This window comes from Chlorocebus sabaeus, chromosome 1, assembly GCF_047675955.1.
Source record: "Chlorocebus sabaeus isolate Y175 chromosome 1, mChlSab1.0.hap1, whole genome shotgun sequence".
In the NCBI taxonomy this organism is placed as follows: Eukaryota; Metazoa; Chordata; class Mammalia; order Primates; family Cercopithecidae; genus Chlorocebus; species Chlorocebus sabaeus.
In genome coordinates, this window is record NC_132904.1 from 43,695,833 (window position 1) to 43,720,575 (window position 24,743).

At 40.1% G+C, this 24,743-nt stretch overlaps 1 protein-coding gene across 2 annotated transcripts in view; it reads right to left on the bottom strand.

Moving 5' to 3' along the window:
* NELL1 (neural EGFL like 1) overlaps positions 1-24,743 on the bottom strand; it is a 936,950-nt gene that overhangs the window by 467,381 nt on the left and 444,826 nt on the right. For both annotated transcript variants that reach the window (XM_008004248.3, XM_008004241.3), the window contains exon 13: positions 1,046-1,171. In XM_008004248.3, coding sequence (XP_008002439.3) covers positions 1,046-1,171 — 126 coding nt within the window. The remainder of the gene's footprint in view (positions 1-1,045; positions 1,172-24,743) is intronic.

Sequence of the window (24,743 nt, forward strand, 5' to 3'; positions counted from 1 at the left end):
AATATTAATTATAATATGTAAAAGACAGATAAATGAGATTTGACCTTATGTGGTCCTCAGAAACCCACATCAATCTGAACTCCCCAGTCCTTCACCCAAAGAATGGTAACTTACAAATATACATCACTGGCAAAGAAATTTGGACACACTAACATGCGCCCTTAACTTCTGTGACTTTTTGCACTTCTGAAAAGGTCATTCAGGAAAAAAAAGTACATTTAAAAATAGCAGTATTATATTCTGGGTAAACAATCCAGTTTTTATATGCCAATGCGATTGGAACAAAGAGAAAGATGCCCAAAAGTTACAAGATTGAAACGTTGGGTTCAAGGGACCCTTTGCTTATAACTTGCAGATTGGGTATTTAAACACATTTGGTCCAAGAGAAGAAAGACTTGGAATCTTCTACCACCCTTATCCAATTTACTGTTCATGTCTGTATGCACATGATTGAAAATATATTGGAAAGCCAAACCAAATGCCCCATAAAACCAGCACTACTCCAACAGAGTCAGTGACCACTTTAGTGCTAAGGGATATAGGAAGAAGCGGGACACAGACAATAAGCATATATTAATTAAATATAGTTTTGACTGGCTCCCATAAACCTAAACTTTGACCACCAAGTGCTCCCTGTCACCTCTTTAAATTTCATCCTTGTCTTTCCCAGTGGGAACAAAGTACATTTTCTTATCTACAAAAACATCTCATCATGATGAAATGAAAATAATTGAGACCTTCTATTTTTAGAACTAGTATATCTAACTCCCTCAGTGTTACTATAGGCAACTGGGACTTCAGTTTCAAATCACATACCCGTGTACGCGAGCACACACACAGAGGCAGAAATATTGGGAGTGGAAATCAATTATGCTGACAATTTTTTTATTATTGCTTTTTTCTCAAATGGTAGGGGTGAAATAACAAGGAGAAGAACTATTTAGGTAAAAATAGCACTTTGTGCACTCAGAATTAAATGTAACAACACAGACATGGTACAGAGAATGGATGAATTAGAAAAACAACACTGCTTCTTAAAGCTCACCTGTACAAGAGAAGTCATCCACACGAATGTATCCTGGGACACAGTCACAGCGATACAACCCAGGAAGGTTGACACACACAGTATTGGCATGACAGTAATGCATCTTAGCTGCACACTCATCAATATCTGAAGGAAAAGAAAATTAAGATCATGGTTAGTAAAATAATGGAACAAGAGTGTAATCATTTTGCAGATAAATTACAAAAGGTGAATGTCCACTGAAGCCAAGAGAATAAGTAACATGCATTAAACACAAAAGCTTAGGTGAAAATTCAGCTTGGTGCATTAGATCCCATCCTGAGCTGAAAGTGTTTCTAGAACGATGCATGGTGAGACAAAACAGGTAAGAGTCCAAGAAGTATGAAGACTGAATTTACAACTATCAGTTTCTTACCAGGGAGAATACTCTTTTTAAACATCCAAATTCAAGGAGTTCTGTGTCCACGAAGTTGATATCAATGAATATTTATTAGGTGTCCACAGTACATGGTATAGCTTTTATCAGAGGGATCAAGGGAATCCAGTCGCTCTCTGCTTGTATGTCTTACTAAGACATGCTTCAATCCATATGCTACAAAATGATGGTGTAGCCAGTTTCTCCCATGTTGTACTATGAATACAGACAACTGCTGTTGCCTGATACAAATTAATGTCTCTCATCCTTTGACCTGGGGCTCCTCCCCATGTGATAGAATAATGAGCTGATTCAACAAAAGATCTTGTTCTTTTTGGGATGGAGTTCAGAGCATCACCTGCTTTCTCATAAAAGTTCATGATAGGGATTAAAATAACCTACAACCTTAAACACAGAGTTTTGCCTTTTCTGGAAATTGTTTTCAAACATAGATTTATGTTCCTTTTATTCAGACTGCTTGTGTGTGATGGTTAGAGAAAGAAGGACATGAGTACATCATGGGAATCCAAGATAGAAAATGTGAGCTCTAGTTCTGGTTCTGCTGATTAATAGCCTATGACTTGCATTCAACTACTCTGGGTCCCAGTATCCCCATCATTTTATTCCAATGGTCAAGTGTGAACCCAATGTTTTGGATCTGTAAGGCATTATCTAATTCAATCCATATGCAATCCCATGAGCAAAATACAAACACTACTCCCATTTTATAGTCTAGAAAACTGAGGCTTAGAGAAGTTAAATATCTGGCACAAAGTCATCCTGTTAGAACATGCTAGACCTGGGATTTGAATTCAGAAGTTATTTACTATGATTTACTTCATGAAAGCTTCATGAAAATGGTGATTAGTCAAATATAGTATTTCTATTACAATAATCATTGGAGCTTTAATATTATTAATGTACAGAAGCTGAGGATAAAAATGGCTACATTGAGTCACTAGGAAACTCATCAATCTATTTATTTTAAAAGAAAAGTAAGTTGATTTATTTCCGAATAAAATACATTGAAATAACATCAGATTGTTTTCAGAGTTAAAGATCTGACAGCCTATAAATAAAAGTTATTGTGAGGTCATTGAGATCTGAGAAGGAGACCCACAGTTAGCAAGACTTTCATAACTAAGAAATAAGAACAAAACACTAGAAATTAGTGAAATAATTCAGGCAATCAACTTCCTGCAGGCCAATCACTATCACAGAGGTTGCTTCCTGGGGAACTCAACTTGTACCAAGAATCCTGATGAAGGCAAGGAATTATTACAGTCAGACCACTGGAGTCCAAGAGCTGGAAAACTAAAAGAAGGAGTCATAGAGTAGTGTGGTGACATTAAGATTTTGGAAGTGATTTAGTTATCGTTGCTTATAAGGTCTTTGGTAGGACTATGAAAGGCCAGGTAAAAACAGGCATAACAAGTGAGAGGTTAGAAACAAGAAAACCCAGGTATTAGAGAGGGCTGCTTGACATTAGTGTGATGTTCATAAAACATCATCAGTTTTCCTCTCTCTGGGCACATAGCACAATTGTATTTCCCCATCCTTTTCAAATTTAAGCATGGTTTAAATTAATCTCATGATTGATCATGAAATCTGAGTGGAAGCAAATCACTTCTAAGTGGAAAGATTAAGAGCCAGCATCCAGTTTACCACATTTTCTTGTTTCTGCCTTGTAACCCATGGAAGTAAAGACAAGGAGACTCTTTCAACCTGGGCCGCCAAGTGAGGAGCAAGCTACCAGGCAAGCACCATATACATGTTGCATGAGCTAGAAATATGCCTTTGCTGACTTAAGTCACCATGCCTTCCCTGATTGGTGCAGAGAATGACTATAAAAGTTATCTCAAAAAAGGATATCATTAAGCTTCATCTTGAAAGATGAACAAGAATTCATCAGGTAGAGAATGAAGGCAGGGAAACTATAGAGGCTAAAGTTTTCATCTGTCGAGTTAGAAATGGAAAGAATCATTTAGTCGTGTACATTCAAAGAACATTAGTTAGCCTTCTACTAAGCCCAGAGGCACAGTGATGAACAAAATGCCACATAGACCTCACAGATGGGCAAGGCATTGAGTGAAATGTGTAATAAGTTCTACCAAGGACGTGAGATCTTTCAACAAGGGGAATCTGACCTACTCTGAGAGAGTCAGAGAAGGATTCTCTATGGTAGTGATGGTTCATCTGAGACATGAAACAGAAGTGAAACAGGCCCAGGGAAGAGGAATAACCTACCAGACAGAAAAGAATGTTTGAGAAGACTTAGTTACAAACAGGAGCTTTGCCTATTTGAAATGAAACTGGGAAAATAAGCTTGGGCCAGATCCTGTGTGGACATTGGTGTGCTGTTCATAAAATATTACCAGTTTTAGATTCTGCCAGGCCTTGCGGGCCATGTGAAGGAGCTCAGACTTTCATCAGGGTAGTAACACAATTCAATTTCTCTGTTTTTAAAATATCACTCTGGCTGTAGTGAAGAGAACTGATTGGAGCAGGGCACGCTAAAGGCTAAATCATGTTGGTATTTTACTCACAGAGATACAGCCACACTGAACTCCATCTCACTCTGCTGGGATGCCCAGCCATCCTTTAAGATGAGAAACTAGTCAGGACTTGCCTTAGAGGCAATTCAATCTTCAGCCCATGGGCCACAGCTGCCAACTAGCCTGCTGACTGCAATGAATGTTTCCCTGTCATGGACCCTTGTCAACATCTCCCAGAGAAACCTCCTGGCTCATTTCCCTTAAGCTATCACCAAGCCGCTGAGAGGCCTCCGCCTCATCTAGATTTAAAGGAGTTACTTGGCTATAACAGCTTATTTTGAATCAAACTAGCCAAGCTATTTCCTTGTTTCATAAGACTCCAAGGCCCTGAATAAAAATATTTTCAAAAATCAGACAAGGGATGGTTAGAAAACCCCAGTGAGAATTTTTCACATGGATTTAATCCAACCCTTGCTCTCTACATATCATTGAGACCCCGTGCCCACACATCCCTGCTGCTCTGCTGATGTGTTTTTGAGTAAGTTTTGTTTTCAGTTTATACCATTAGTAATTTCAGCTCTTGTATATCTAATAATTTCCTGGTACTAGTCCAGAAAAAGCACTGTAATAAAGATGAAAAGTTGATGAATGTACCAGAAAATTAAACTGTCACAATCTTGCCTTCATTGCTTATTCTTTGTCATGTAACCACCAGATATAAAAGCTATCTTATGGTAAAAATGGTAGGGAGAGGAGAGAGAACGTGAAGTGGAGTAATCCAGCTGACTCTCTTGAGACAAGAAGATAAAAGAAAGAAAGGAATTGGCAACTCTCATGGTTTGGGGATGGGAACAGGGGATGGAATGACAACACGTTTCCCAAAAGATTGCCTCTGCATCCTCAGGGAAACACACAACCCAGAAGACATTTCAGTAGGATTTAAGGGTGTTTCAAAAGCAAATCTGATTATAAACAGCGTCAAAAAAGAATTAACATCTTTAGAGAGCTGGGCTATCCTGAGAAAACAATCTTCAGAAACAGTGAACAATTGAGATTTTATAAATGAGCCTAGGACAAATGCTGCTTTTTGTTCACAGAAAAAAGGCTCTGAAGGGTATTGAATAACTACAAAACAAAAATTGTAAGTCCCTAATGAAAGAACAAATGGACATTTAAAGAGAGAAACTGAGTTGGACCAAAGCTATGAGTATGCTACCCACAGGCTTGTAATGCAGTCTGAGCTTTGCCCAGGTGGCAAGAGTGCTCTCCTGAAGCAGCTATCTTGAGCAATGGTCATATTCATCCAGAAGCCAGGAGACAAGAAGAGGCTAAGCCTGAGGCTGAATCTCAGAGTGGAAGTTGAACATACACAAATCCGGGCTCACGCTAAAAATCTGAATCAGTCCAGAAAGCTTTGCTAGGAAGAACCACAGTTAACCTGACATCTACTGAAAGGATGAATTATTTTAAAAGCACATTGTTAGGCACAGGCTGATACCAATATTCTAACAGTCTAATAGTACATACCTTATAAAGAAAAACTAGGAACAGCCCCTGGCAATTGGTAAATACCCAACAAATATCTGCTGTTTTTTCAATATCAAGCACTATGCTAGGTATTTCATATGGAGCATCGCATCATTCCATTTATCTTGACTACTTGTGGTAGGTATCTCCATGCCACGAAACTGAGGCTCAGAGATTATCAGGTCACTTCACTTGCCCAAGTACAAAATCAGTAAGCATAGAAACCTGAGTCTGAATCCAAACAATATGACCCCAAAGTTGTCATTGTTCTCACTGTGCCAGTTCTAGCACTCGATAACATTTTGATGCTATGATTATGTTAGCTGTAGCTGATGTTTATGACTATGATTATGTTAGATGCATCACGATGTATATGGAAACAAATAGATCTCTAAATTCTATATCCGTGTGCAAGACCATTCATGACATTTGTTCTGGCATTACATTCTCCGTTAAAATGGCAATTCTGCTCCGTGCATCACTGCTTCCTTGGCTCTTTTAAGTCAAATCCTTATACTTTCACACTTTAGGCTCCAGTGACCCAAGGCCCCAAAACAGGCAGAAGCATTTTGCTCCCAGCTGGAACTCACAGACTGACACGGCCTCTACTCATATTGCTTGAGACTATGGAATTAGAAAGGAGTAAAAGGGTCCTAAGGTTTTTATTATTAAGTATTATTAGAGAAACATCTATAAGCCCCATTGCAGCATATATCATCTTGAGTATAATGGGGCTTAAATTGCGATTCATTCATATAAATTGCTTGTCGCTTTTGAAATATTAGAGCTCATTTTCTGGTGGTCTTTGGAAGTAATAAAAATACATGATTTACATCCCTCCCCAGGATGGTGCAATAGTTTGTTTTTGTTTTAAAAGATATACTTATGGACTGTAAAATGAAACTTGATGTGGCATAATGATTCTTCACATATCACCAGGCTCCATCTGCATAAGAGTTCAGAACAAACACAGACTCAAATTTGGCATCATCATCATTAAATCAGAGTGCAGGGCCTGGGTAGCTGATAGAAGCAGAGGCAAAGAATTCTCTTAATAAAATGGTATGATCTACTCAGACTTCTTCCATAAAGATTTCCTAGAAAAAGAACCCAGGGAGGGATATACTCAGGAGGGGAAAAGGCATGCCCCACTCCCTGTGTACATTTAAAAAGGAAAGAAGATCAACAGCTCTCGAGAACATGTTTTTGGTCAAGCACTCTATGCCTCTCATCACATTACTCCTAACCATCCCATGGACTGACATCATATACTACATGTAGAGTACCTAAAATTTCAACCAAGGTTCTTATGACTCCAAAGAGGATAGTTGTTCCATGCTAACTACTAGAACACTGGATCGACAGTTAAGAGTCAAGTTCTAATCTTGCTTTTTCATTTAGCTAACTGTGGCACTGGGCAAGTCACTTTTCTTCTTAAGACCTTGGTTTTTCCCACATATACATTCAGGGAGTTGGACCAGAAACCATTTAGCCAATCATCGGTTCTAAAGTTCTTGACACAGTCAGGTCTTTTGTCCATATCATAAAAGCATGCTTCTGGAGTAGCTTCTCTTGGGCCACCCCCTCTTTTTGCAAGAGGAGCTTGCAGATGTTCCAGATGCCTTTCCCAAGATACAGGTCCGGGAAAATACTACTTAGATGACCCAAGCCCCCACACTGTTTCTTGATAGCTGTGTCAACTGTGCTGACATCTCCCCTGAAAACTAAGAGCAACTAGGTTGAGCAAGCAGATATCCACACAAAAGCATAGCTCTTGGCAAGTTCTTCATGGACTGGTAAGATAACTTGCAGAGCAATTTAATCAGACTTGAACCTACTGACTTTGCAGAGATCATGAGCTATAAAAACACAGAGGTGTTGGCTAACTGGTTGGTATATTAGAATAATCACTACTTTCCCTTTGTGTTAAACTGATTTTTTTTTTAATTGGGCTATCTATCTCTGATTTGAACTTTAAAAAATCTAGTGAGGTTTTAGGGCAGTGAAAATACTCTATATGATACTATAATGGTGGATTCAGGTTATTACATATTTGTCCAAACCCATAAAATACACAACACTAAGAGTGAACCCTAAATGTATATTATGGACTTTGTATAATTATAATATGTCAGTGAAGGTTCATCAATTGTAACGAATATTCTGCTCAGGTGAGGGATATTGATAATGGATAATAGCAGGAGGTATATAGGCAATCTCTGTGCTTTCGGTTTTGCTATGAGCCTAGAACTGCTCTAAAAATACTTTTAAAATTAAAAACAATAAAAACATTGAGGTGGACGAGATATATTCCTCTCTTTTTCAGATGAGAAAGTAAAGACCCAGAGAAAATTTCCAACTTATCCAAAGGAACACAGATAATCATTGCACTGGGAATAGAATCAAAGTCTTCTCATTCTGAAATTAGTGCTTTATCCAATGTTCCATATTTTTCTATAATTATAGCGTCCTCCCTAAAGCAAGGGGGGAAAACCAAATGCCTATAGAATCTAGGAACACAAATATGTACAGAAGTCATGTAAAAAAATATATATATGCAAATCATGTCCTTTCCCCAAAGAAATCAAGTCTTTCTTATTTCTCTTAATGCATAAAGCCCTCTCTCTCTCTCTCTCTCTCTCTCCCCCCCACCCCTTTCTCATTTTACTACTCTAAGAACAACGGAATGGATCTCTCTTATAAGAGAAAAAACACGGTGCAAGGCCAATGGTAATAAAAACTGACACTTAACCCCAGTGGTAGAAAAACAATAGGAAGAATGTGGACTGTAGAAAACTGGAGCTCTAGTGAAACATTACCAGGAAGGTGTGATAAGAAACAGTGCTTATATAGTACTTTCTATGTACCAGGCAGTTTTAAGTGCTTTACATGGATTAACTCATTTAATATTCACACTCTATGAGGTGTATATTAGAATTATCCTCATGTTACAGATGAGGAGTTAGAGGCATAGAAACATGCAGTAAATTGTCTAAGGTCACGTAGCTAGGAAGTAGAACTGGACTGCCAGGAGAGGAGTTCAGGTAACACAACTCCACAGTCTGTATTGCCTCTCAGGAATTGTGGGCTATGTCTGTGATCTTTTTAGAGAAGGTGGAAATCTTAGCATTATTTTTTAAATATTGGCTTCACCCTTTTCTCCAAACATTTTGAACCAAGCAAAACATAGCTATCTATCAGATTTAATCCACGGAGGTCTGTGCCTTAAGGCATGTTGTCACAGGGAGCATTAGTGAGCCAAGAGGAGAGAGAAACAGAGAGAAAGAAGAAAGATAAAAGGAAGAAAGAGAAGGAGGGAGGGAGGAAAGGGAGGGAGAGGGTGAATGAGGGAGGGAGGGAAGGGAAAGAATAAAGAAGAGGGGAGGAGAGGAGGGGGGAGGGGAGGAGAGGGGAGGAAAGAGGAGGGGAAGGGAGGGGAGAGGAGGGGAAGGGAGGGGAGAGGAGGGGAACGGAGGGGAGAGGAGGGGAAGGGGAGAAGTGATGATATAGGAGTTAAGAAGAAATTATTTAGGAAGATACTGAGGGTAAGGAAGTCCTTGGTAAGATTTTCCTTTTTATGAAAAGCAGCCCCCAAATCAATTTCTTTTCTAACAAACAGCAGCCCGTAAAATCAAGCTGCAGACATAGATAAGCAAGCTGGAAGCTTGCACGGGTGAATGCTGGCAGCTGTGCCAACAGGAAAAGGCTACCTGGGCCCTAGGCCTGTCGAACATGGCGGCTCCATCTTTCCCTTTCCTTGTCAACCACCTGCACAGTAGGGAGCAGGCAACATGGCAATGGCCAGGTAGAGACCCTATTTGCATAATAAAATATTAAGGTGTGGTGGCCAGCTTCCTTGAGTGTGATGTAAATGCCACACCTGGTTCAACCAGTCTTTTGGCCCTATGTAAATCAGACACTATCTCATCAAGCCTGTCTATAAAACACTGTGCACTTTGCCTTGGGCAGAAATTCCCAGTCTGGTGCCCCTCTCTCTCTGCAGGAGAGACAGCTATTTCCCTTTTCTTTTTCTTTTGCCTATTAAACCTCCACTCTTAACCTTATTCCACATGTGTCCGTGTCCTTGATTTCCTTGGCATGAGGCAACAAACCTTGGGTATTTACCCCAGACAATGATGCCGCTTCAGTAAGACAATCTAGGGAGATGCCTAGATAACTGCTATGAACTGAATTGTGTCCCCTCCTCCAAATTCATATATGGAAGCCCTACCTCACAATATGTTGGTGTTCAGAGATGGTGCCCTTAGGAGATAATTAGGGTTAGATGAGGTCATGAGGGTGATGCTTTCACGATGGGATTAGTGCCCTTATAAGAACAGACATTTAGTGCTCTCTTTCTGAAGACACGAGGAAAAGGAAAGTCAGAGAGAGAGCATTCACTAGATCCTGACCATGCTGGCGCCCAGACTATCAGCCTCTAGAGACGTGAGAAAATAATACTTGTTGTGCAAGCCATCTAGTCTATGGTATTTCGTTACGGCAGCTTGAGCTGACTAATAATGACAACATAACGCTTTACGTTTCTCAGGTGCTCAGTGAAATGATTTTTAACATCATCTTCTAACATATGCATCAAACAGACATGTTGATTACCAGATCAAATATTTTCAGATTAAAAATTCAAATGACCTTTTGGTCATCCCATGTATGGTAAAGAAGTCTTCTTCAACAAGGTTACATATACCATGAAATACAAATTAGATTGTTGGATTGCTGACATTTTTCAAGTATTTTCCACATGTAGCTATGTTAAATATTTGGGAATTCATGCTAAGTCATTTTATTTCCCCTTGCTGGGCTCAATTTCAGAATCAAACACTGTCATAAAGTAAGACATCTTTTTGTGCCCCTGGGAATCACAGCATATCAATTTCTAGCTGGCACTGGCAAGGCATCATAAGATAACATCCCATGACTTTCTTCCCAACCTGGTATTTCTGACTTTTGAGGGCGTCCATAAAACTGATGCTAAATGTCCACAAGGAAAGAAACACATTGAGTGAAGGGTGATCAATTCAGTCTTGACCTCAGGATGTGCCTCAGCCTACCTCAATCTGTCAGGGTGTGAACTCTGCTTCAACTGATGGTACCAACAAACCCAGTGAGTGCTTCCAAAAAGGTCCAAGGCTTCATCATGACTTGTGAGTCCATTGGGCTAATCAAAGAACACCCTAGAAATGTAAAAGCTACAATGGTCTTTTGGTTTCCCTGAAATTGGAAAAGGAAATTCAAAAAACATTGACAGGCTATTGAATACTATAGGCAATAAAGGTTCCAAATGTCAGTGGGATGTGGTCTCTGCCTTCATAGAAGCTGTACCAATCCAGCAGAGAGGCAGTCACAAGAACATGAACTCTGTAAAAACAATAACATTTCTACAAGAGAAAGAGGAGGCTAATTCCGTTGAAAGAGACTGGGGAAGGAATCCCCCCAAAAATAATATTTGTTTTGAATCTTGAAAATGCAAGAAAGATGCCTTCATAAAACATTGATGGTCTTTCCTATCTCTTTGATTCCATTAGCTAGCTACTCTTTTGTTTTGCAAAGATAAAGAAAATTCAGTCAAGAGTAAACAAGTCGTAAGAGTGCAATACTACCAGCAAAGCTGCCTATATCCTCTTTATCTCTGGTTGTACCTTTTTATATAATAATAGATACCATTTATTAACTACCACCTTATGCCAAGCATAGTTTTAAGCATTTTGCATGTGTCAATTCATTTCACCTTTACAAGTACCACATAGGTAGGTATTATTAACATTTTTATATTATGGAGGCACAAGAGATTAACCAGCAGGAAGGTGACCTCTGGGGAATTTAGCCCCTGGCATCTATTCTATTGTGCCTCTCTACAAGGCAAACTTAGTTTCCCCTTTAAAAGTATTCACATTTCTTGGTTAATGCAATAGCAATTTCCCATAGTTACTTGGTCAAATTATTCATTCACCTCCTCTCAAGCAGTCAAAATAGAGTGAACAGGCTTTAGGCCTTTAAAAATAAATGATTTGGTGCCAGAGGTTTAGATCTGATTCACTACAGGATCAAATTAACCAGTGATTAAACACCAGACTGATTTACACAAACAAACAAAGGCCTGTGGACCTATGAGCAGGTAGTTAATGAACACAACCTGGGTTCAGTAAAAACATTTTGTCTTCTACCACCTGTATGATGAATGATGATCAACTGAATGTGCTCAAGAAGACTAGTTACTTTTTCCTGTATTTCCCCATGCAGAGAGAGTCCTTAGATGAAATAAGCTTCTTTAACTGAAATCAAGCTTATTCCCAATTCCAAATTCATATATATCTGACTGTATCTATGACCTTATTATGAAAACCATAAAGTACTCAAGCTGTTACTTAAAAATCACTAAGTCGAGACTCCTATGCAATGTAATTGTTGAGACAAAACAAAAATGAATGGATGGGGAGAGAAGAGAAAACAATTTTAAATGCATAATAATGATTCATAGTATCACTGAAAACACAGTCCAAAGGTGGAAGGGAAAACACCATCCAAAAGGTGGGAAGTAGGAGAGAATCTGGTGCCCATAATGTCCAGTGAATTTTAAGCCATTTTTTAAATGAAAGAACTCTGTTAGCAATAATAAGAAGTAACATTTGTATAACATTTTGCAAGTGCCAGGTGCTGTCCTATATTATTAACTATTTAATCCTCATAATAACTCTTTGAAGTAGGTATTGCTTTTTAGCATCCCAAGTCTACATATAAGGAAACTGAGACATGGAGAGACTAAGCAACTAGTCTAAGATCATACAGCAGGTAAAGGGCAGAGCCAGACAAAAATCTAGGCAGACCTGGCTCCTAATGTGGTGCTTTTAACCTCCACACCACGCACTCTCAACTAGAGTGACATTACCTCTAAGGGAGTGAAAAACTGGGTCTAGAGGTGGTGCTAATGGTGGTGATATTAGATATTGTAAAGGTCTGTGGTTGCCCAAAGGGCCACGCTCATGAAAAGATAGTGTATCTCTGGTAATAAAATTTCATGGGACAGTGATAAGGCAAAAATGTTTAAAAGACTCCTTAGGGAAGCAATCATTTTCTAACAAAAAGGTTAAGAAACATTGTTCTTTGGCCAGGTGCGGTGGCTCATGCCTATAATCCTAGCACTTTGGGAGGCCGAGATGGGTGGATCACCAGAGGTCAGGAGCTCGAGACCAGCCTGGACAATATGATGAAACCCCGTCTCTACTAAAAACACAAAAATTAGCTGGTCATAGTGGCAAGCACCTGTAATCCCAGCTACTCAGGAGGCTGATGCATGAGAATTGATTGAACCTGGGAAGTGGAGGTTGCAGTGAGCCAAGATTGTGACACTGTACTCCAGCCTGGGCAACAGAGCAAGACTCTGTGTCTCAAAAAAAAAAAAAAAAAAAAAAAACCAGCGACACTGGCAAATTTTATGTTCTATACATTTTAGAACAATTTGTAAAATACTGTAATATACTGAAACTCCATTGATTTGTACCCTTTAAATGGGTAAATTGCCTAGTATGTGAATTATATCTCAGTAAAGCTGTTGAAAAATAAAAAGGGTACCAATTCTAGGCCTGTATTTCTTTTCACTCAGAGGACAAGAAAACAGGCATGCCCCTGAGTAGCTGAATGTCACAGAGCTGGAAAGAAAAATATGTGACAAATAGTTCAAATGCCAGATTTTCTACCTATTAATGTTACTGTGGGAAAGTTCCCTAAGATTTCTGAACTTGGGTTTCCACATCTGAGGAACACAGGGTTGTTGTGAAGATCCAGTGAGCTGGTGCACATAATATACCTTGCACAGTGTCTTAGGCCTCAATACATGTCTCAAGCTGCTGCCTCTCATTTTTTTGGTTCAAAGGCAGCCATTCTTGACAGGTTGCTGGGCTTTGCTAGCCAGCCTTGGGGACCTAAGCAAAAGCCAACATCTCCTCAAGTTGGTGTTGCTGCCCATCAGTGATTACCCTGACTCATCCACCGAGCCAGCCAATGCCCCTTGACTGTCCCTTCACAAGATGAGATGAGAGAGGCATTCTCTTCCTCCATGCCCCACTGCTCCCTGCTGACAACCCCAGGGCTGCTGCCTCCTGCTCAGGCAAACTGGCTTTTCCTTTTCCCTGCCTGAGCCCAGCTGCTATTCCTCGGACTACGCCATGGGATGACAGATGATCTCTGTGTGTGTGTGTGTGTGTGTGTGTGTGTGTGTGTGTGTGTGTGTGTGTGTTGTTTAATGTCTTTTTCTAATAAATTGTGAAAAAGTTAAAACTCCTAAGTTTAAAAAAAACCTCGGAATTTATGCCTTTTGAGTGGAAACCTTCTTTAGGAGTATCAAAATAAAATAAACTTGAATAAATAAAAGGCTGATAACAAAGATGAATTAGTCGTCCTACATTAGGTAAAGGAAATGAGTTTTTGAAAAAATAAATTTAAAATATCCAAGATATAATAATAATTTTCTGTAGGTTAAAAAATGCTGAGATCACTCCTTTTAGACATATGTTGATGTCTAATTCAGAGACATGCCTGAGAGTTACAAATTTTAGAATTTTAGAATACACAAACATACACATACATGAGAGAGAGAGAGACAGAGACAGAGAGACAGAGACAGAAGGGTAGAGGGTAGCGATGGAATTAGGGGATATTGATTATCAAATGCTCATCTAAAAACTTTTACTGGGGAAAAAACCTGGAGTAAAGAAATGGGCCAGAGTTCAATCAATGACAGCTTCTTCTTCCCCACACACCTGTGACCCTGGAGCACCTGCTTCAACATGAAGACCTTCAACAAAGTGGTACCACCAGGCCTCTCTAAAAACTCCCACTGGAAATTTCCATTGGTCTTTCCAAATACTGCTCTACTGTTTTGGGTCGTGTAGGAGAGAGCCAGGTAGATGTTTTCACTATGAGTTCCTGAGGGTAAGAGCGTTTACCTGAGTCCTATATGACCCCTTAGATGTTCACCTGCTCTTAAGAGCTCAGCTGCCCAGGAGCTATGCTGGGCAATGAGGTTACAGAGATTAGGCAGGCTTGGCCATGCCTTTCATCATTAATAAGAAGAGACAGAGGTAAAAATAAAGGACACTGACATGTAGGAAATATGCATGGAACTGTCATAAGAAGGTGATAAGTAATCCTATCTAGAAAAGGTCATGACACAAGATGTCATAAAAGATGGATAAAGGAGAAGGTAAGAAATGGAAAAGAAAAGAATACCTGGAAAAATAATTATCATAGAAAAGACACAGGACATGAAGGCACCCCATCCATGAATGTGACTTTACAGAACTGAAAGCTGGTGTTAGGAACCAGAACTTAGTTGTGGCATAAGGAAGGTCAGATCCAGGCAGACCTTGAATGTCATGCTTAGGAGTGTAAACTTCATCCTGAGGACAATGGGGATATATGCTCTGCATGAAAATACAAGCTGATCAGGGCAGTATTTTTGGTTTTTTTGGGGGGGGAGGGGTTGGGAGGGAGATTTTTAAATTTTTTTTCTTTCTTAAAAAACACAAATGAGATATGTGCATTTGAGAGCAGTGTTTTTTGACTGCTTAGTTCATTGTTGTGTGTCTCTGAATGAATGCACAAAGTAATATACAATTATTTAAGTTTTTAAGCTAGGAAATGACATAACTCATGCATTTTCAACACACTGTAAGATAAAATAAATCTTTATGGGTTTCTCTTCAAAGGATTTAGCCTGTTAACTTCCTTAGCCTTTGTTCTCAAACTCAACTTTCTTATTCTTCCTTGCCTCTCGTTGCTGTAAATAGCCTACCTCGCTTCCCATTAGCTCTAATCAATAACTCACATCTGTTCCCTTGGCTACCTGTACCCATTGTTCCCCCCAAAACTGCACGTCTCACACACTCCACCTCTGTACCTCATGTCCCCCTCCCCTACTATATTTAGGAAAATATGTACAAGTAGCCAATTGGGTCAGCTCAGATTGTGCAGTCCAACCCCAACTCACAGGGAGGGACACAGAGATAAGGATTGCGTTCAGGATATAAAAAGCCCCTGGTCTCCTTTGTTCTCTGTGCTCTTGCTATCTTGATTGATGTGAGTGGCACCCTTCTGCAGAAGTAAATTGCCTTGCTGAGAGAATTAAACTTTTGCCCGAGTGCTGGTTTTACTTCACAGAACCAAGCATTTATTCCTGGAGCATTTTATATCCAACAATATCATTTTGAAAGCAGGATGAAGGGTAAATCTGACAGTCAGCAGAGCATTGGTGACTACGTTAAGAATAGTACAAGTAGAATGAACATAGAAATCTGCAGTGAGTCGATGAGTGGAGTGAGAATGTGCAAAAACTTTGGGCTGAAAGATTCTACCTGGAGGTTAGTCTGAGTTTATGATTTTAGGATTAGAGTAGTTAAGCAACAGCAAGGTCAAGAGCATTAGGAAGACCAGGGGTGGTAGCTCATGCCTGTAATCCCAGCACTTTGGGAGGCCAAGGTAGGAGGCGTACTTAAGCCCAGGAGTTGAAGAGCAGCCAGGACAACATGGCAAAACCCCATCTCTACAAATAATAATAATAATAATAATAATAATACAAAAAATTAGCCAGGTGTGGTGGTGTGTGCCTGTAGTCCCAGCTACCCAAGAGGCTGAGTTGGGAGAATCACTTACAGGAGGTCAAGGCTATAGTGAGCCGTGATTGTGCCACTGGGTGACAGAGTGAGATCCTGTATCAAAAAAGAGAAAAAACTAACAAAAAAGCATACGGAAGTGGTATGGAGTGAAGATGATTGTAGTCCCCAAAATAGAAATCTTCAAGGCTGGACTTCTGCCTAGAATGATGGTACAGTTTATCATGGAGATAAAGTCTGAGCAGGTAGGTGCCAAAGACCTCAACAAATGAGGGGGAGTGGCCAGGAGATTTGTCACTGACAGCAACTAGAAGGGATAACAGGTGTTATAAGCAGATGGCTGGGGCTTCAAAAGAGAAAGGGTTTTGTATGAAAAAGGAAGAAATTACTCTAGATGCAGCAAAGCTGTCTTTGGAAAAGTTGATGCTGCTTCTGGGAGAAAATACAACCTCCACTCAGAGAGCTGTAGGAAAGTTGTATCCCCAGAGGAATTCAAAAAGGCCGAGAGACAGAGGGACATTCTGTGAAGAGTTCAATGAGGATGTAGGGGATGTTTTTTTACAATGCAATACGGTTTCCAAAGAACACAGTGCGGTGGGTGGGGAAAGAACATGCAGAGAGAAGAATCAGCTCCCAGGACACACAAAAATAGAACTGGGCATTGGCGCTAGAAAAGGATAAGTCATAAAAAGGCCTGGTGATCTGGGTAGTGGGCAAAGGCAACTGATATGATTTGGCTCTGTCCCCACCCAAATCGCATCCTCAATTCTCACATTTTGTGGGAGGGACGGTTGGGAGGTAATTGAATCATGGGGGCAAGTCTTTCCCTTGCTGTTCTCATGACAGTGAATAAGTCTCATGAGATCTAATGGTTTTAAAGAGGAGTTCCCCTACACAAGCTCTCTCTTTGCCTGCTGCCTTCCATGTAAGATGTGGCTGGACACAGTGGCTCATGCCTATAATCCCAGCACTTTGGAAGGCCGAGGCAGGTGGATTACCTGAGGTCAGGAGTTCAAGACCAGCCTGACCAACATCTGAAACTCCATCTCTACTAAAAATACAAAAGTAGTTGCGCATGGTGGTGCATGCCTGTAATCCCAGCTACTTGGGAAGCTGAGGCAGGAGAATTACTTGAACCCAGGTGGAGGTTGTAGTAAGCTGAGACTGCGCCACTGCACTCCAGCCTGGGCAACAAGAATGAAACTCTGTCTCAAAAAAATGTGACTCACTCCTCATTGCCTTCTGCCATGGCTGTGAGGCCTTCCCAGCCATGTGGAACTGTAAGTCCAATTAAACCTCTTTCTTTTGTAAATTGCCCATTCTTGGGTATGTCTTTATCAGCAGCATGAAAACAAACTAATACAGTAAATTGGTACCAGTAGAGTGGGGTGCTGCTGAAAAGATACCCAAAAATGTGGAAGCAACTTTGGAACTGAGTCACAGGCAGAGGTTGGAACAATTTGGAGGGCTCGGAAGAAGACAGGAAAATGTGGGAAAGTTCAGAACTTCCTAGGGACTTGTTGAATGGCTTTGACGAAAAGCCTGATAGTGATATGGACAATAACGTCCAGGCTGAGGTGGTCTCAGATGGAGATGAGGAACTTGTTAGGAACTGGAGCAAAGGTGACTCTTGTTATGTTTTAGCAAAGAGATTGGCAGCATTTTGCCCCTGCCCTAGAGATGTGTGGAACTTTGAACTCGACAGAGATGATTTAGGGTATCCAGCAGAAGAAATATTTAAGCAGCAAAGCATTCAAGAGGTGATTTGGCTGCTGCTAAAGGCATTCAGTTTTAATAAGGGAAGCAGAGCATAAAAGTTCAGAAAATTTGCAGCCTGAAAATGTGATAGAAAAGAAAAACCCATTTGCTGAAGAGAAGTTCAAGCCAGCTGTAGAAATTTGCATAAGTAATGAGGAGCCAAATGTTAATCCCCAAGACAATGGGGAAAATGTCTCCAGGGCCTGTCAGAAGTCTTCACAGCAACCTCTCCCATCACAGGCCCGGAGGTCTAGAAGAAAATGGTTTAATGAGCCAGGCCCAGGGTTTTCATGCTATGTGCAGCCTAGGGACTTGGTGACCTGTGTCCCAGCCTTCTTTAGCCATGGTTGAAAGGAGCCAACATAGAGTTCATGTCATGGTTTTAGAAGGTACAAGCTCCAAGCCTTGACAGCTTCCATGGGGTGTTAAGCTTGCGAGAACTGAGGTTTGGGAAACTTCACCTAGATTTCAGAAGAAGTATGGAAACGCCTGGATGCCCATGCAGAAGTTTGCTGCAAGGGAAGGACATTCATGGAGAACCTCTGCTAGGGTAGTGTGGAAGAGAAATATAGGATTGGAGCCCCCACACAGAGATGCTACTGGGGTATTACTAGTGGGGCTGTGAGAAGAGGGTCACACCGCCCTCCAGACCCCAGAATGGTAGATCCACCAACAGCTTGCACTATGTGCCTGGAAAAGATGCAGACACTCAAAGCCAGCCTGTGAAAGCAGCCTGGAAGAAGGCTGTACCCTGCAAAGTCACAGGGTCAGAGCTGCCCAAGACCATGGGAACCCATCTCTTTCATCTGCATGACCTGGATGTGAGATACGGAGTCCAAGGAAATCACTTTGGAATTTTAAGATTTTACTGTCCTGCGGAATTTTGGACTTCCATGGGGCCTGTAGCCCCTCTGCTTTGGCCAATTTCTCCCATTTGGAGTGGCTGTATTTGCCCAATGCCTGCACCCCCACTGAATCTAGGAAGTAACTAACCTGCTTTTGATTTTACAGACTCATCAGTAGAAGGACTTGCTTTGTCTCGGATGAGACTTTGGACTGTGGACTTTTGAGTTAATGCTAAAATGAGTTAAGGCTTTGGGGGACTGTTGGGAAGGCATGACTGGTTTTGAAATATAAGGACATGGGATCTGGGAGGATACAAGGGTGGAATGATATGATTTGGCTGTTTCCCCACACCCAAATCTCATCTTGAATTCCCATGTGCTGTGTGAGGGACCTGGTGGGAGGTAACTGAATGATGGGGGCAAGTCTTTCCCATGCAGTTCTCATGATAGTGAATAAGTCTCATGAGATCTGATGGTTTTAAAAAGAGGAGATCCACTGCACAGGCTCTCTCTTTTTGACTGCTGCCATCCATTTAAGACGTGGCTTGCTCCTCATTGTCTTCCACCATGATTGTGAAGCTTCCCCAGCCACATGGAACTGTGATTCCAATTAAACTTCTTTCTTTTGTAAACTGCCCAGTCTCTGGTATGTCTTTATCAGCAGCATGAAAACAAACTAATATAGTAACAGAGATGGCTGTATGGCCACAGGAGGCCTAGGAGAGGATCTGATGCAATATGAAAGGCATGACGAACCTGGTAGTGTATGGTTCAGTTGACAAGTACAATCTTTGTTGGGGAGCAAATTGAATGCTAGAGAGTTGGCCAAAGAAGAGGTACAACTAGTAGTGACTGCATCGTGATAACAAAAAAATAAAAATAAAAAATAAATAGGACTCTGCCCAAATGGCAAAAGATGGAATTTGTGGGTTATTAGGATAACCCCTACAGTTTGTCAACTTACATCTCAGACTGGCGCCCTGGCTTCAGTGCTATGTTTCCCCAAGTTCACAGAGGCTCATGAGAGCTGACTCTGCATATGTCTTCCCAAATCCACAGTCAGTGATTTCGCATTGGCTGTTAGTGGAAATATTTACACCAAAGAAATCAATAAACTACAAATCGGGCCTTTCCTCCTTCCACTCCTGAACCAATGGTAAACATTCAATAGCTCCCCACTTCCTGCCTAGCCCTGTTCCTGTTGCTCACAGGAAACAAGACTTGTGTACCAGACTCTAAGCTGACTCTTCTCCATTTTCTCCATTCTGATCCTGCCAGACCACCTAGAAGAGAATTATCTATTCACCTAGATTTCTGCTTTCATCTGTATCTAGATTCTCCTTTACTTTCACATGCTATCATCCTAGAGCTATCCCTGGGCCTTCCAGGTCCCAAAACCTCCTACCTACTTCCCATCAATAAGTGCTCTAGCTCTCAGGTCTTTGCATAATATTAACCATAGATGACTGGATTTTGGTCTGGCTTCAGCTTCTGTACCTTGCTATGTAATAACATTGGACACATTCATTTTGTCTGTTTCCTTTTCTACAAATGGCTATTTTTTTAGAAATACCCTCACTGGATTTTTCTTTTTACAGCAAACGGATCAAGTATGTAAATTTCCTAGAGCTGTGCCTAAAATGCAGATGGGCCTCAATTTTTCTCCTCTCTAGGGGGCATATATCATCATCATCATCATCATCATCATCATCATCATCATTACCATTTTAGGAAATACACAGTTTCTTTCTGCACATTTCCTATGTGTCAGACACTGTTCTACATGTATTACCTCATTTAATTCTCACTAGTACCTCATGTGGAAGTATCTTTATTGATCCCATTTTACAGATGGGAAAAACTAAGGCATGGAATAGTTAAGTAACTTGCTTAAGACTGTACAGCCAAGACCTACTAGAGCCAGGCCTAATGCTAGTCAGCCAGCTACAGAGTGCTGACCCTTAACCACTGAGCTATTGTACCTATAGACCCTGTTCCCACTGTCCTCCTACTACCCATGAATATTTTCAGTCTACCTAACTTGCCCTTCTAATCCAAGCTGCTATTGACCAAAATCCTAAACTACTTACTGAGTCCTATTGACAGGTTTGAACCAAGAAAATGAAAAAGCCATCCAGTAGATATTACATGTTTAAAAAAATCATATCACCTTGGAATACTCAGTGCCATTTCTCATCCTGTTCCTTCCATCTGGGATGCTCTACTCATCTGTTCCTTGAGCAAACATATTCTCATCCTTCAAAACCCACCTTGAGATTCACTCCACAAAAAAGTTCTGCCTTCCCATCCTCCATCCTTCCACTAGGCTCCCTATGGTACCTTGTACACATCCTTGACTTAGGGCCTGCCATGAGAGAAGAACCACCATCTCTTCTCAGTTTTTATGAAGTTAAATTCTATAAAGTTCAATTATATTGTCACTGTCTGTGTATCCATCTACCTCAATGGACTGAATTGTTTAAAAACACAGGGGATGTCCTACATTTCTGTATCTTTAAACCTTAAGACACATGGAATCTAATATCGAATATGGGCTGAACAACATTTAAAAACAAATGACTAAGGACAAACAATTGGATGAATGGATGGATAGCTGGATAAACAATAAACACAGCAATAGATAAGACTATGGTGAATATGTTACACATTAAAATCAAAATCAAAATTAGAAGCATGGTCAGATAAGAGTAGACCCTAGAATGATCATTTTCCCTATTTGCCTAGTCTGTTAGTCGAAAATGCATTAAAAATTTAAAAATATTTGCCCCCTAAAATTGAAAATGAATTTTCACTGATTATCACCCATTTTTATCCATGTTTCCATGCATTTGCTATCAGCTTAGAAATACTTTTATTTGCTGAGTCCCTGTTCTCACACAACTGAGTTATTTAACCCAGAGTTATATAAAGGCCAGTTTTTAACAAGCTGGAGATTCCTCACGGCATTCTTTATAATGCCCAAAAAATGTTCTGAGGTCTTTATCTAAGCTGTTTAAATAGAGGAGGCAAAATCTACCAGGTAATGTTATGTATTTCCCAGCTCCAGAAAAGATCTTCAGAGAAGGGGGTATTTATCAATGAGGAGCTATCGAGCCAAAAATGGCCCTCCTGATGTTGTCTGAGACAAAATCTATGTCATATAAAAATAGCTACAGTTTATTGAACACCAGTTATGTGCCAGAAAATGTGTATTCATCATCTTTAATCTACATGATTCTGCAAGGCATTTTTCATCTTCCAGAAAAGGAAACTAAGGTTTGAAAAGTTAAGTTTCCCACGCTCTTATGCTTAGCACATGGCAGAGCCAGGGTTGAAATCCAAGTCTATTTTGTTTTGACACTCCTGGCTCTTTCAATTATATGATATTCACAAAGAGATTATATCTAATAATAGGACAGTTGATTAAGAAAAATCATATATGTCCTATATCTGGGTAAAGCTCTCATTTGCTTCCCAAGGAGCTGGAGGTTTTGCCTCAACTCAAATCTCACCTAACAGAAAGAATCCCCCATCAGTCTCACTCATAAAGGTATTTGTTAAGATCCACATAAAAATAAGTGAAAAGTAACCAGATCAAGATAGCCAAAGTTTAAGCAGACCTCTCTGCATTTATGGCATTGTTCTCATCCCTCCTAATTTGTCTTGCTCAATATACCAGGTCTTTCCATGAGTTCAAGGTCATACAACTGTAAAGTGACAGAGCTGAGCCCAAATCTCAAACTCTCTGACCCCAGGTTCACTGCTGCTTGTCAGAAATACATTGCCACATGATGAACATAAATGCTGTTTTTAATAGAGCCAAAATACCTCTGTTAGAACTAGAGAAATAAACATCGAACAAGCAAATAGGGAGAACCCCAATGCCTTTTTCTATTATTTATGATCCACATCATGGCTGTACTATATTTTGCTTACCCTCCTAGAGAGGAGTGTTAACCATAATTTTGTGGCTAACACCCTTGCCATCAACAACAACAAACGATGTCATTGAATACTGGAAAGATGAACTAGCCTTTATAAACCCAACTGAGATCCATGTTTCTGGGCCATTTAACACCCATTCTTTGGCCATTCCTCTTCTTTGTGGACTCTATTTATTTTCTGTATTATTGTACATCTCAAACCACAGGAAGTAGCAAAATGGAAACTAAATTCCAATAAGAGATGAAGATAGCTCACAAATACACCATGGTCCATGGGAAGCCCTGCCTCTCTCCTCTACTACAGCTAGTAAGAAATCACTGAGAAACCGCCTGCCATGGCAGACCCTCACTTTCAAATAAGGACCACATGAAAGCCTGACCACAAAAAAAGCACCTCGTTGGCCCCCACTTGTTCCAGGAAATGGCCAACCACAGAAAGCCCTCCAACCGTAAGATTAAACAATCCTTCCTCTTTTGAAATACCCCTAAATGGCTAGCTTGCTCCCTAGCCATCAACCAAGGACTACCAATGGTCCTAAAGATGAATTAGAAAGTCTCCTCTGCTTCCTAAAATCGCACCCTATGGAATGATTGCCAATCAGAGACTGCCTCAGTCTTTCCTCTTTTAATTCTATAAAACTTATTCTCCTTTCTGATACCTTTGCAGCTTGCAGAAGCAAATAACGGCAGATGGATTAACTTGCCATGAGTTTATGAATAAACAGCCTTTGTTAATTTCGTCTTGGTCTTTGATTTGTTTCTGACAAAATTTATATAGTCAGCTGTACAAATATGCATCCTATTGAGGGGTTTATTACATTATATATATTCCACCGTTGCTGTCCATAAGAAGCCATTAAAAGAGAGAAGACATGCACCACAGGGGAGAAGACATTCATCCACAATTATTTTTCCCTCTAATCTAATTGATAATTTTATGTAATATTATTTAAATGTTTGGATGAATTTCAAGGGATCAGCACTTTGGTTAGTTTTCATAAAAGCTTTTCACTCACCTTGGAGAATGAAAAATGAGGCAAATTAATGTAATTCAACCAGTTTCCATTTGGCTACTACATGATTTACTTTTGTAAGCCATTATACTTGATTCCTCTATTGGCTCAGGACAGACACTGAATTATTATACTGCAAAATAAGTAATTCTTGCCTTAGCCTTGCTTTACTCCAAGCAATTATGTTAAAACAGCTCTCAGCAATTTTATCTATGTCCCATCCCCCATTCACGAGGTATCATAGTAGGGAGGCTTCACTTCTCTCTTTTTTATGTCTAATACTCTCATACTGGCTGTGTCCTATCTCTGTGCTGTGATATTGACTAGCCTCTCTTTAAATTCACATAGATGCTATCTTCAAATGATAAATCGTAGCAGGCTACCCATATAATTGATCTCAAATTCCCCATGACCCCAATAACCTTTAGCTCTGGCATTTTGAAGGACTTTGTACCTTGTTGAAAAATTAACTGCTGATGAAAATTCTGATGGGGGATGTCTCACTCTACCTAAAAAATGTTTCAAATCTCCCAAGGAGTATGAACATTGCCCTGTATAACCATTCTGAAGATACACTTTTAAAAAATTAGACGTGAGCTATGAATAGCAGTCCGTGGTAAGAAACTAATACTCTCTCACTTCGCAGCTAAAACAAATTGTACTTGACCTATACACGCAGCATAATACTACATGCAGTATAAGATGGTGTGTAAAGGTAAGAAAAAATGATTTGTTGCTATCAATACAAATCTGTTGAAGTTGTCTGACTTATGTGTATAATTTACCCAGGAAGAGCCCAAATGTGGTGATAGAAAGGACATATATGGGTTTTGGAGCCAAGGGCAGGTTTGAGTCTGGACTCACTAGATTTGTTGTTTGAAGAAAATAACTTCTCAGAGCCTCAGTTCCTTATGTTCCTTATGTGAAACCCTAGCTGTACTTCGTATAGTAATTATGATAATAAGAAAAAAACCATTGTGAAACATAGATCCAGCAATACAGAGGCACTCTGTCAACATCAGTTTACTTCTATCAAGATTATTATTTTGCCCAAACTGCTGCTATGTATCTTTTGAAGCACATCCTCTATGTCCCTG